We start from the raw sequence: 12,071 nt of genomic DNA on the forward strand, positions 1-12,071 counted from the left end.
TTGGGGAGGAGGCTGGATGAGGAGCTAATGAGGAGTACCTGATACTATTTCCATGAAGAGAGATCTTATGTGCACCTGTCTCAGTGACAGGGTTCTATCCTCTTTCACTGCCTTTCTGAGAAAAAGAAATCACTCCCTTTCCCCAAACACCTAGATGGGGAAAGCAATGGGCCTGGGTTCCCTGCAAAGCTGGTACAGAATGGTACAGGACCATTACGGCTTCCTGCAAAGGATCCTGGAAATAATAGCGTGACGAAGGTGCTGAAAATTCATCCTTGAGCATTCCAGCCTTGCTTAATGCTAACGGACGGCAGCTTCCACCAAAATAATGTGCCCCCTCTTCCATGGGGAACAACAGGTAGGACAGTTGCTCAAACCTGTTGGATAAATATGCTTGTAAGCTGACTCATAAAGGAGGAAGGGTTGTGTGCGTGATGGTGTTGTGTTGAGGAGGGCATGCAAGAGGAGGCAGGCCTGGCACTTGGAGCTGGGAGGGACGGAAGTGTCGCTGGCCCTCCAACCAGTGCAGTTTGGGAAGAATCAAGGAGGACAGACAAATATAATAGACCCACAGATGGAGACGAGGCTCTCACTTGCACTTGCGGTGCAGAAAGGGATCCTAGTGTGGGAGGAACCAGTGCTGGGAGACTCATGCAGAAGGAAAGGAGGACTGTGATGCCAGAGTTCACCCCCCCCCCCTACCCAAAGCAAGGAATTCCATTGGCACTGCAAATAGAGGGTAAGGTTCATAGTTTTTTGTGGGTTTTTCAGGCTATGTGGCCATGTTCTAGAAGAGTTTATTTCTGACGTATCGCCGGCATCTGTGGCTGGCACTGCTGGCCATGAAAGCCTCTGACTTCACAGGGTAATGTTCTTCGGGTCAATTGGAAGGAAAGGCATCTACCTGGAAGTAAAAGAGTGGGACAGGTTTTGTAGTGTAAGGGCATGCTCCATTTGGTACCTCGTGGAACGAATAGCTAAGACATCTTTGAGTTTCACTTTGCTGGGTACAGAAAGGAGTGAAGGGAACTGCACCATGTGTTGAGAAAGGGCTCCAAACCAGGTGTCATCCTAGTCCTGTCCTCAAACGGACTCGCCTTTGTCTCGGGTCCGGCTCAAGAGAATCATGGGCAGTCCTGGTGGTTCGCCAATGTTGGCACGGTGCCGAGCCCGAGGACGCATGCGACGGGGTGGCCTCACTGAAGGTGGTCCCCCGTCGCTCAGTGCATCTGAACTCTCATCGATGAATGCCAGGTTTTCACCTGAGTAGTCTATAGGCCGTAGTGGGGTGGCATTGCGGGCATTCAGCTGTGCCACACGCTGTGTGGTCCCGGGAGATGGGCTTGGGCATGGCAGTGGAGGCAGTGGTGGTGGTGGCAAAGCTGGAGGTGGTGATGGCAACTGTTCTTCTGGCGGTAACATCACCGGCTCCTGGCTTTCCCCCTGCTGCATGAGGGCCGAAGGTGACAGTGGCTTCCCTTTCAAGGTGCCCACTCTGTGCAGCTTTTCTGGAAACGCCATGTTTGGTACACGCAGCTGGGATGCCACATTGCCTGTCCAGGAGGCGGCATGTGCGGTCAAATCTCCCATCTGCAGACAAAAGAGAAAGCATTAAGAAGACAGCCAAAAGCTCTGGTTGCTCCCCGTCACCCATCTAGCCCCATCTTGCTGAGACCTCCTGTAGAAGACCCAGTTAGAACAGCTGGCTTGACTATTGGACCCTAGAGAGGAAGATCAAGGCCCTACATCAGTCAACAAGCCTCTGTACTTCCCTCCCCTTCTGCTCCAACACAATTGAACTTTTCAATGCCAGAGTGTACTCCCATGGTCCATGAATGCCCAGGAAGCATCATTGCTGCAGCTGGGAGAAGCAGGAAAATGCCCTCCTCCTGGGTTTCCAGCATACTCATATATACCGTGTGTGTGTGTGTGTGCGCGCGTGCGTGCGTGCGTGCGCGTGCATGAATGCGTGTGTGTGTGTGTGTGTGTGTGTGTGTGTGCATATGATGTATGTATATGGAGTTGACCTTCCACATTTGCAGCTTTGACTTTTGCAGATTTGATTATTTGTGGTTTGGATTCATACGCTCTCTCTAGGAATCTCTAGTGCAACTCCAGTGCAGCTCTGCCAGAGGTTGACCATAGAGTTGTGCTGGAGAACCACTTCTCCAGGTATCTGTGGGTCCTCCGGCATGATTTTATGATCAGCTTCTGGCAGATGTTGACCACATCTAGGACCTGGAGATTCCTAGAGAGGTGTTCTCTCAGGTAAAAAGAATAGTGTTTTTTTTATTTGTGGTTTTTCCACATTCACAGTGAACCCCAGCGAACGTGGAGGGACCACTGTATAGTCAACTATAAGTCAATAAATCAAGGACAGGTTTCGGGGTCAAAATTATGGATTTTGGACTTTAGCTTCTTGGCCATATGAAGGGAAATCTAAGACATCTAGAGGAACATTCTATGATTCTAACTTGATTAGGAGCCACTGGTCTTGTGTCTCACCAAACCATAAATCCCCAGAGCCCAAAGGATGCAGCCATGACAGTTAAAGTGGATTTATAATAATAATAATAATAAATTTTATTTATATCCCGCCCTTCCATGAATATGATCAGGGCGGCGTACAAAATATAAAAGCAATAACAGTACAACGTTAAAATCCAATAATCAGTTAAAAACATTACTACAAAATAGGAACAGGAGAACAATAAAATAAAGAATCACATGGCAGGGGCAAAAAAAGTGGAGAAATTCATCATCAATCCAGGGTCGAGAAGAAAAAAAGAGGAAAGGGGGCAGGAAAATGAATGAACAACTTAAGGTGGGAAGGCCAAACGAAATAGGTATGTTTTTAACTGTTTTTTGAAAACAGCTAATGAGGCGGCGGAGCGAAGCTCTACAGGGAGCTTATTCCAGAGGGGAGGGGCAGCGGTAGTAAAAGCCCTCTGTGAGGTCCGAACGTGATTGGGCCTAGGGACCTCCAACAGATTGGTCCCAGAAGTTCTGAGTTCTTTATATAGTGTTCTGTCGCACAACTGTAACATAGGGAGATGTAGGGTAAAGTGAAAGGGATAACAATAATGGGGAGCGCAGGGAGATATACGATTGCTTGTAGAGTTTAGATATGGTTTATCATTACCTCCGCTCTTGTGCGCCGGGATAACACTCGCAGCCAGTTGCCAATCATGGTGAGGATAGAGGCAAAATACGCCAAGCCGAGTAAAATCCAGACCACCACCAGAGGTTGGTACCATATGTGTTCATCACTTTTTGTGTCACCTAAAAGGAGACGGACACTTTACATTTTCCCAACATCCCAATGCTTAAAACTTTTAAAGGGAGATGGCAGGGGAGAAGCAGCCTTGCTGAAGCTAAACAGAGGTGGATATATTCAGCATCTTAGGAGATTGGACTGGATGGCCCTTGGGGTCTCTTCCAATTCGATGATTCTATGATTGTATGTGAAATGATATGTGTGAAAACAATGTGCTGCATTTCGTTCTCAGGGACCCACCTGCTACGTAGTCACCAAACCCAATGGTGGTCAGTGTGATGACCACGAAGTAGACGCTCTCCAGGAGGGTCCAGCCTTCCACTCGCTGGAAGATGATGGTCGGCAAAGAGACGAAGAGGAGGCAGCCAAAGAGTATGAAGAGAAGGGCCGAGAGGACCCTCACGACGGTAGCGCTGACCTGCCACTTCTGGAGTTGGGGAGAAGGAGATGAGAAAGTGCAACGGGAGTCAGTGTTTGAAAAGCCCGCTGCCTCTCTGAAAACAAGTCAACGTCTGTATGTCAAGCACCTTTCCACCCCACCCAGCTTTCTCCTTCTGATAATGGACAGGTAAAATGTTCTGGGACCAAGGTGACCAAAGGAGGACCATAAAAAGAAAAATGTAGGATGTTACCGAACAAAAGCTGAAAACACGACTAGAAATATAAACTTGTGCTTCTTAGCCCTGCTCAGATTGAAGGACATTTTGGAATTCCTCCTAAACAAAAGGCTGAAATGTAGGATATTTCTTGGAAAAGAAAGGTGTCTGGTAACCCTGTCTTGGACATTTTCAGGAAGGGCATGTAAACAGCAGTCCTCTACAGATGAGCAAGGGCTTTAACCCAGTGGAAGAGCACCTGATTCGCATGCAGAACCTCCCTGGTTCACTCCCCAGCATTTCTGGCTAAAATTCAGAAAGAAGTCTAAAAGCCTGGAAAGCTTCAGATAGTCTATGCAGCCTATGGAGATTGAGCTGATGGACCTATAATATGGTTCAATATAAATGCACCTTCTTATGTCTCCAATATCTTTTAAACAAATACATTGCTCCCGCACAGAGATGTTCTATTTAAATATCACGGCTATCATCTACATTGTATGCCAGACTTCTTTTCCAAGTATCTTTCCCTTAAGACTATCATCACCATCAACATCTTTGTAGAAATGAATTCTATACAGTATGAGAAATGTACGTTCCAAATAGAGGCTGTCAATAAACAGGAAAGGTAGGCACCCAGTGCTACGTTGGGAAACTAGTTCCATTGAGTCTCAATCTTGGGAGAAAGGTGGAATAATAATAATAATAATAATAATAATAATAATAATAATAATAATAGCAGCAACAACAACTACATTAGAGCACTAGGCCAACTCCTGGAACAAAACTCCAGCTATTTTGAACACAAGACAACAAATACTGTACAAGAATAGAGGCAAAGCGGAGAGGAAATTTTGCTCACCAAAAAAATGTCTTCCACTTTGCCAATGGCTTTCCGGAGAGAGGATCCCAAATGGTCGCCAACTCCTGCAAGCAGCATCCCAAAAAGAGGAATTCCCACAAGAGCGTAGAAGATACAGAAGAGCCGGCCGGCCTCAGTCTTGGGGGAGATATTCCCAAATCCTGTCAGGCAGGAACAGCAAAGAGAAAGACTTTGGGTCAGCAAAAATGTAAGTCCTCCTCAGTACGGATCTTGCCTAGTTCAATGATCTCGCTCAGTCTACTCCAGTGGGATGCCTTCCAGATGTGGAAGATGAAAACTCTCATCATCCCCAGCCAGCAAGACCATTGGCGTTGTAGTCCCAACACATTTTGAAGGCATCAGAATGGGGAAGACTGGAATAATCTTGAACGCATCCCACTTTGTAAAATGTTGGAACGTATGAGTACTAATTTTGATATTTCCTGGAACCAAACCCCAGTAAACTCCAAAGGGGGGAGAAAGTGACGGACACAATACTGATGAGTTTATCAAATAGGAGGAATTTCTCTTAAATTCAAATGAAAGAAAAGTGGGGCCTTTCACTTAAAGTCGCTAGTTTAGCGCAATTATGTGAATGCGCATTGCCTTCAAACTGACTTCCCATTGCCCAAAAATAGCATGCCATTGCCTGAATTTGCGTGTGGCAGTCTATCACGCAATAACATGAAACCACATGATTGCGTTCGGACTGACTTCCCATTGCCCAAATTTGTGTGTAGTGGGTTATCACGCAGTAACGTTAAACCCCATCATTGCATTCAGATTGCCCATGGATTATACTTCCAATTCCCCTTGTCTGATAAACTCCACGACAGTGTCAAGCTGCATTAATTCTGCAGTGAAAACGAATTCCATAAATTAATCTATTTTATATTTGCTACAACATTGCATTCTTTTAAAATCTAAAATACTTAAAATTGGCCAAGAAATTAGTTAAAGCAATAAAAGATAGAAACTGTTTTGTTGGGTTTTTTTATCAATTAACGTGAGAAAGGAGGTTCCTAGAGAGAACATATTACTTGAAACTGCAAATAATCAGATCTGCACAAAGCAACAAATGTGAAGGGACAAGTGTACGATCATCTTCAATCTTCCAGATATTTACACATTTTAAAAAAATAATTGAGGGTAGATAATTTTTGGTCCTCCAAAGATTTTGGACTTCATACCTCATAACCCCTTAGTACTGACCAAATGAGTGAGGCTAATGGGAGTTGAAATCCAAAGCATTTGGAGTGCCAAACATTCCCTAATCGTGTTGTAATTCTTACAAGAGCCATGTGAGATGAGCCTTTGTTATGATAACCCTGTTTAAGTATTTGAAGGGGTGTCATACGGAGGATGGAGCAAGCTTGTTTTCTGCTGCTCCAGAGACTAGACAGAACACGGAGCAATGGATTCAAATGACAGAAAAAGAGATTCCACCTCAACATTAGGAGGAACCTCCTGACAGTAAGAGCTGTTTGATAGTGGAATATTCTGCCTCGGAGAGTGGTGGAATCTCCTTCTTTGGAGGTTTTTAAAGGGAGGTTGGATGGCTATATGTCAAGGATGCTTTGACTGTGCATTCCTACATGGCAGAATGGGGTTGGACTGGATGGCCCTTGAGGTATCTTCCAACTCTATGACTCTATGATTCTAAATGTCAAACTCATTGGCGTCTGAATGTTTGTCGCCACCCCATATCCAGCCTCCACAATCTCTACCATCCCCATACCCTTCCCACCCATGTTATCAGAATCCATCCCTGGGTACCGATTGTGGTGATAACTGTGCCAGCGAAGAAAAACGCGCTGCCCATATCCCAGTGTGAGCTGTTAACATTTGTACTGTTGATGACAGGGTCCACTCCAGCTCCCATAGCCTCGCTTACTTGCTAGGAAGAAGGGCAAGGAGAAAAATTAAGACAGATTTGGAGAGGACTCACCAAGCACCCCAAAGAGAAATACCCAGGCGAGGCTGACTTTTCCAGTGCCTTTCCCCCATGATTTTTGTTTTATTTATACGGCTGCAATAAACCATCATACAAGAGCATAAGCCTGCGGGTCCCATGTGTAACAGTGGAATGATGCCTTGAACTTCCAATAACCTCCAGTATTGGATTTTTCTAGTGTGCCTTCAGCCAAAAGGGCTTTTAGATCAGTGGCAAGAGTGGCACTATAGAACAAATAAATGCAGCAGAGAGAAAAGACAGCTGAACCTGTGGCAACAGTTATTAGGGGTCTGGCCCATGGAAAGAAGAAGCCCTCTGTGTATGAACTGAGATTTGTACAAGAATGCCCCTGTCTGTGCAGGTAAAATATTGATGGATGGCGCACAATGCCTGTGTAACTATGTAGGCATCTGTAGGAGGCATCTGTAGTAGGAAAAAAGGCACAATGTCTGTGAAGGAAGGCAAGGAGTGAAATAACTGGGTGCTTAGAGCTGGCAGATTTACCTCCCTTCCCTTCCTTTTGCTATGAGACCCTGGAAGAAGTGCAACCAGATTTATGCGCATGACATCTTAAAAACCTTGAAGCACACCTACCCACACTGTATCTACATGCATGCTTTCAACAGGTATCCTTTCTCCCACCAGATATGCTGGACTTCACTTTCCATCCCCAAATGGCAAACCCCACAGCTGAGGAATGCTGATAGCTGCCACCCAAAAAGGGAACGTTCCCTCATTTTGCCTCAGAAATCCCTGCCCACCCCTTTCCCCTCTGGCTTCCCTCTTTCACCTGGATGAGGTCTTCCAGTTCTTCAGCAGCAACGCATTGGTGCAGCCTCAAGAAGTGCTCCAGGTGGGCTTGGACCTTCACCTTTTGGTGGCGCTCATAGGGCTGTTCCAGCTGGCGGAAGACAAAGGCCCCCGTCACCAGGTAAACCAAGACCACAGAGAAGAGGGCCAAGACGGTGGTGCGGCGCATCACAGCGGAGCGTTCGGGAGGCCGTGGGCTCAGGATTGATTCCTTGGATGGGTAGCACACTACTGGCATGGAACCATGGTGGTCCGGAGGGCAGATGGCTGGAGGCAGAGGTGGCGGTGGATAATTCACTGCAGGAGGACACAAAAACAGAAGAATAGAATTGGAAGGGTCCCCAAGGGTCACTGGGTCCAACGGGTAGCTGTCCAGCCTTCCTTGCCATACCACTCAATTACCACTCCTTACTGTAACTTGAAGACGGATGTTAAGAGGCACCCGATGAAGCCAACTGCAAATGAGCAGAACTGATGAAAATGATGCTCTTCTCCATGGCTGACAGTCCAGGGTAAATACCCTTCCAGCTGGGTAACTGGGCAATTCCCTTCCAATTGGGTTGCCAAATGTCCAGTTCAGAGCCCAGTCCTAAGGACTGGAGCATGGCTTTGGCATGGCTTCCGGATTCTTAGGACGCATGCATCATTTAAACAGCATACCTCCAAAGTAACCCAAAGCAGCTTTATATTGGCCTGTCTGTACAGACCCTTATAAAAGGGACACCAGTTTAATATGCCACCAAGTTTAATGGGACTTGAGCATCCCCGGATTTCGGGATCCACAGAGGGTCCTGGAACCAAACCCAGAAGATGCCAAGGGCCCACTGTATTGGGGGGGAAAGTGATGGACCCAATATTGACTGCAGGACACCAAAACTGGCTTTCACATTATTTTGAAAGGTTATATTACAGAGTTTTTACCTCTCTTAAAGGGTTCATGCTGCAATCATATAGCCATTTACCAGAGAATAAGCATTGCTAGATTCAAATGGATGCATTTCTGAGTAAGCGTGCATCGTATGGTTGTTAATATTTCACAGTCTTACACAACATGTGGAACTTCCATTTCAAGACTGCTTAAAACAAATGCACATACATTCAGAACAAAATGTGCACAAAATCTAAAAGAAGTGCATGCTCTCTATTCTGCTGGTGCCAGCTGCTGACATTTGTACAGCTTTTCTAACTGTAGGGCTGGCACCCCACGGCCTGGCATTGCCCACCCTATATGCCCACCACCTCTCTTCTGCTCCCATCCAACCGGGCTCAAAGTAAAAATGGCAAAACTGGAAAAAGGCAGACCTGGAATAAGACAGAACGGTCGATGTTTCTGTCTGCAAACACAGCATCCCTGAAAGGGTCAAACTGAACCTCGGAAACATCGCTCTCTGATCATGGTGAGTGGGAAGAAAAAGAATGATTTAGCCTTTAGACATCACTTTCAGGATGAAGGGAAATGATTAGAAGAAAACTGGAAACCTATGAACTCTCTTCTCAATTCATCCCGGTACCCTCCCCACATTATATACTCACCTCCAAGGCTGGGCTGGATTGGAAATATGGACACATTCAATACACAGATTTTGTGGCAGAGCTGGGATGGTTCTGAGACGTAATATGCAAGCGGCCAGCCTTTACAGGGCTGTACTGGCCAGGGAATGGGGAAAAGCCCTGCGGCACAGTGGGCTCCCTGCCAATCCCAAAAACCAAAGATGACTCCAATGAACGGAACGCAATTCAATTCAAGGCTACCTGCTCTCCAAGACCAACTCTTCTGGCAACCACAAGAGGAGGCAAAGTGCTCTTCTGGTTTGTCAGAGACACCCGCCACATCTTGATCCTGGCCACCTCTCCGTTTCCAAGCTCTGCCAATCTCAGCATGGAAAACTTTAGGGAAGGAATTTAAACCAGGGCCGAGCCTGGAATATGCCAGCAGGTGGCTATCTAAGAAAAGAGACGATGATAATAACCAAAATCGAAGACAACTTCCACCTGTTTTCAAGGTAGCAAGTTTCAGCGCCATGCAGAATTCTCCTTCAATCCCATGCAAAAAGCCTGGATCGTACTTTTGAAAAGATATGACGCGTCGCAACTCTTGAAGAAGCATTCTGTGCAATATGAAAGCTTGCTGTGCTTTGTTTGTTTTTGGTGCAATTACAGTTCATAAATCCTGAGGATTGTGTGTACTGTATCCTTCCCACCGCATTTCTTACACCCATTGTTGACGTTTTGCACATACAAGTGTCTGTGGGTGAGAGTGTATATATATCCCATATACACACCCTTTTATCACACACAGTTATGGATATGCATCATCTCACACTCTTAGGATACATACTGACCTCTGAGACATGCACCTTCCTTCCTTCCTTCCTTCCTTCCTTCCTTCCTTCCTTCCTTCCTTTTCTCTCTGTCACACACACACAGTCCTTCATTTCATCCCATCCCAAACAAATATGTTCACACAAATACTCTCTCGCACCCATGTACAAAAGATCTGATATGGGGGACAAAAAAAAATCTCTCTTGGGATAGCTTAGTAGTCAGTAACAAGGAAAATTGTGGCCATGCATCAGGTGCAACTGTGTGATAAAATCTTTGGGATATTGTCTCCCTACACCAAAAGAAAACAAAATGTCCCTGGACTCTTGTGTTGGCTCCATCTTCGTCTCCCCCTCCTTTGTTAAATTCCACCCTGTTTCTCTTTTGCACATTTGCTCTGTCAGACACACACGCTCAGTTTTAAAAGGCACATATTCACTTCAGTTTTCGCTGTATGTTTGTGTTTCATACATGCATATATGTGCATGCGCACACACACAAATACATACAGAAAAACAACCTCTGCTTAAACACACATGCATTAAGGCCTTATTTTGGTTTCCGATGTCCATCTCTATCTTACAGATGCACACTCCTGCACTTTCCCTATGTCTAAATATGGTTTTATCTTCAGATTTATGGCATCACACATCCCCTCACCTTAAAAACAAAATCCACACACACATTCTCACATGCATGTGCACACACATTTCTCACTCCTACGCACACACCTCCCTTTGCCATCCTTTTTGTCATGTTTTTGAAAAGACTGTTTTCTGTGTGTGTGTGTGTGTGTGTGTATGTGAGTGTGAACGCATGTCTATGCACACATGCGTGTGTGTGAGAGAGACACACTCTCTCAAAATACACACTTGCATGGTGTAGTGATTTGAGTGTTGCACTAGGACTCTAGAGACCAAGGTTCAAATCACCACTCAGCCATGAAGCCTAGTGGGTAACCTTGGGCAAGAAGTCACACTCTCTCAGCCTCAGGGGAAGGCAAAGGCAAACTTCCTCTGAACAAATCATGCCAAGAAAACACCATATGTTCAGTCATAAGCCAGAAATTGAAGTGAACACAACAGCAACATTATCCAGCCTTTGACACAAGCACCCTTCTGCCTCACATCCATGAGATCAGTCTTGAATTCAAAATGCACACTTGTGAGGTCCCTGTTCTGTTATACACACACACACACACACACACACACACACACAAACATGCATTTGTTCTACCTGTCTGCCACATAACGCCAACAGTTTTGCCTGGCATCTTCAAAATCAGGCCGGCATAAAACACACACACATACACAAAGAGACACAGCCTGGTCTGTGCCATTCCTATCTCCCTGCTCCACCTGCACACCAGTCTGCTCACAGGTATGCATTCTCCGCTTAGGTTTGCCTTATGCTACTACTCTTAGTTTTTGCACATCTCTCTCTCTCTCTCTCTCACACACACACACACACAGACACAACACATGCACACAGATCACAGCTTTTCCACAACAGAGGCACCCAGGCACCTGGTGGTTCTCCCCACAAAGGTATCCATCTCAAAGTTAAAATCCTGGGGAATTCCTTAGTAAACAACATGTTCTGCACCTCTTTTCTATGGATTCCTCCCTCTCTCTTGCACCCTTTAATGCTGTCTTACCCTCCTCTTTGTTTCCCAGACAGCTCCTCAGATCTTTCCCTTGGGCTTGTGGCCCCACATCTTTCCCCCTTTCATTCTTTCACACCCCAGACAACAAGACCACCCTCCTGCTCCATGCCGTGCCATGCCATGCCGTGCCATGCCCCACTTTCCAAGGAAGCAAAGATGGTGGTGGGGAGCAGTGATGCCCAATGGTGGATACATATGGAAGGGGGTCTGGAGGGGCACCAGGGCGCCGCCCGAGCATCCTTGCAGTTACTCACTCTCCTCCTCTGCAGCGGCTCCTCCCTTGCTGCTGCTATTGATGCTGAGGATGCTGAGAAGGATGCAGCTAAGGGATGCTGCTCAAGGATGCTGTTACTAAGGATGCTATGTTGCTAAGGATGCTGAGGATGCTGCCAGGCCCCCCAGCAGGTGATGCTTTGCCCATTGACTCCAGCTCTGTTCAAGGCTGCCCCACCTTTGCCCCCACCTCAGCCTCCTTGCCCAGCTCTGCCAACCTGGCAACCAGACTGTGTGTGGACCCAGGTGGGATGGAGGGGTGGGTTAACCCTTTGAATGAAGGGAAGGGAAAGGAAGAGGAGGGGTGATGA

General features: G+C 46.3%; 1 protein-coding gene across 1 annotated transcript; it reads right to left on the reverse strand.

Annotated features, from left to right (window-relative positions):
• Nucleotides 1-1,083: 1,083 nt before the first annotated feature.
• On the reverse strand, nt 1,084-11,553 carry KCNK4 (potassium two pore domain channel subfamily K member 4). The gene is made up of 7 exons (XM_042440984.1): nt 11,479-11,553; nt 7,480-7,796; nt 6,512-6,632; nt 4,736-4,896; nt 3,518-3,704; nt 3,143-3,282; nt 1,084-1,590 (listed from the first exon to the last, which is right to left on the reverse strand). The coding sequence occupies exons 2-7, from the start codon at nt 7,735-7,737 to the stop codon at nt 1,084-1,086; spliced, it is 1,374 nt and encodes a 457-aa protein (XP_042296918.1). The 5' UTR covers nt 7,738-7,796; nt 11,479-11,553.
• Nucleotides 11,554-12,071: the final 518 nt, after the last annotated feature.

Source organism: Sceloporus undulatus, chromosome 9 (assembly GCF_019175285.1).
Source record: "Sceloporus undulatus isolate JIND9_A2432 ecotype Alabama chromosome 9, SceUnd_v1.1, whole genome shotgun sequence".
Classification (NCBI taxonomy): domain Eukaryota; kingdom Metazoa; phylum Chordata; class Lepidosauria; order Squamata; family Phrynosomatidae; genus Sceloporus; species Sceloporus undulatus.

Coding starts and splice junctions, on each gene's coding strand:
- KCNK4 (XM_042440984.1), bottom strand. CDS start 7,737: ATGCCAGTAGTGTGCTACCCATCCAAGGAATCAATCCTGAGCCCACGG. Junction 3,705..4,735: donor AAGTGGAAGACATTTTTTTG/GTGAGCAAAATT, acceptor CCCCAACTCCAG/AAGTGGCAGGTCAGCGCTAC. Junction 1,591..3,142: donor CCCGGCGCACAAGAGCGGAG/GTAATGATAAAC, acceptor TTTTGTCTGCAG/ATGGGAGATTTGACCGCACA.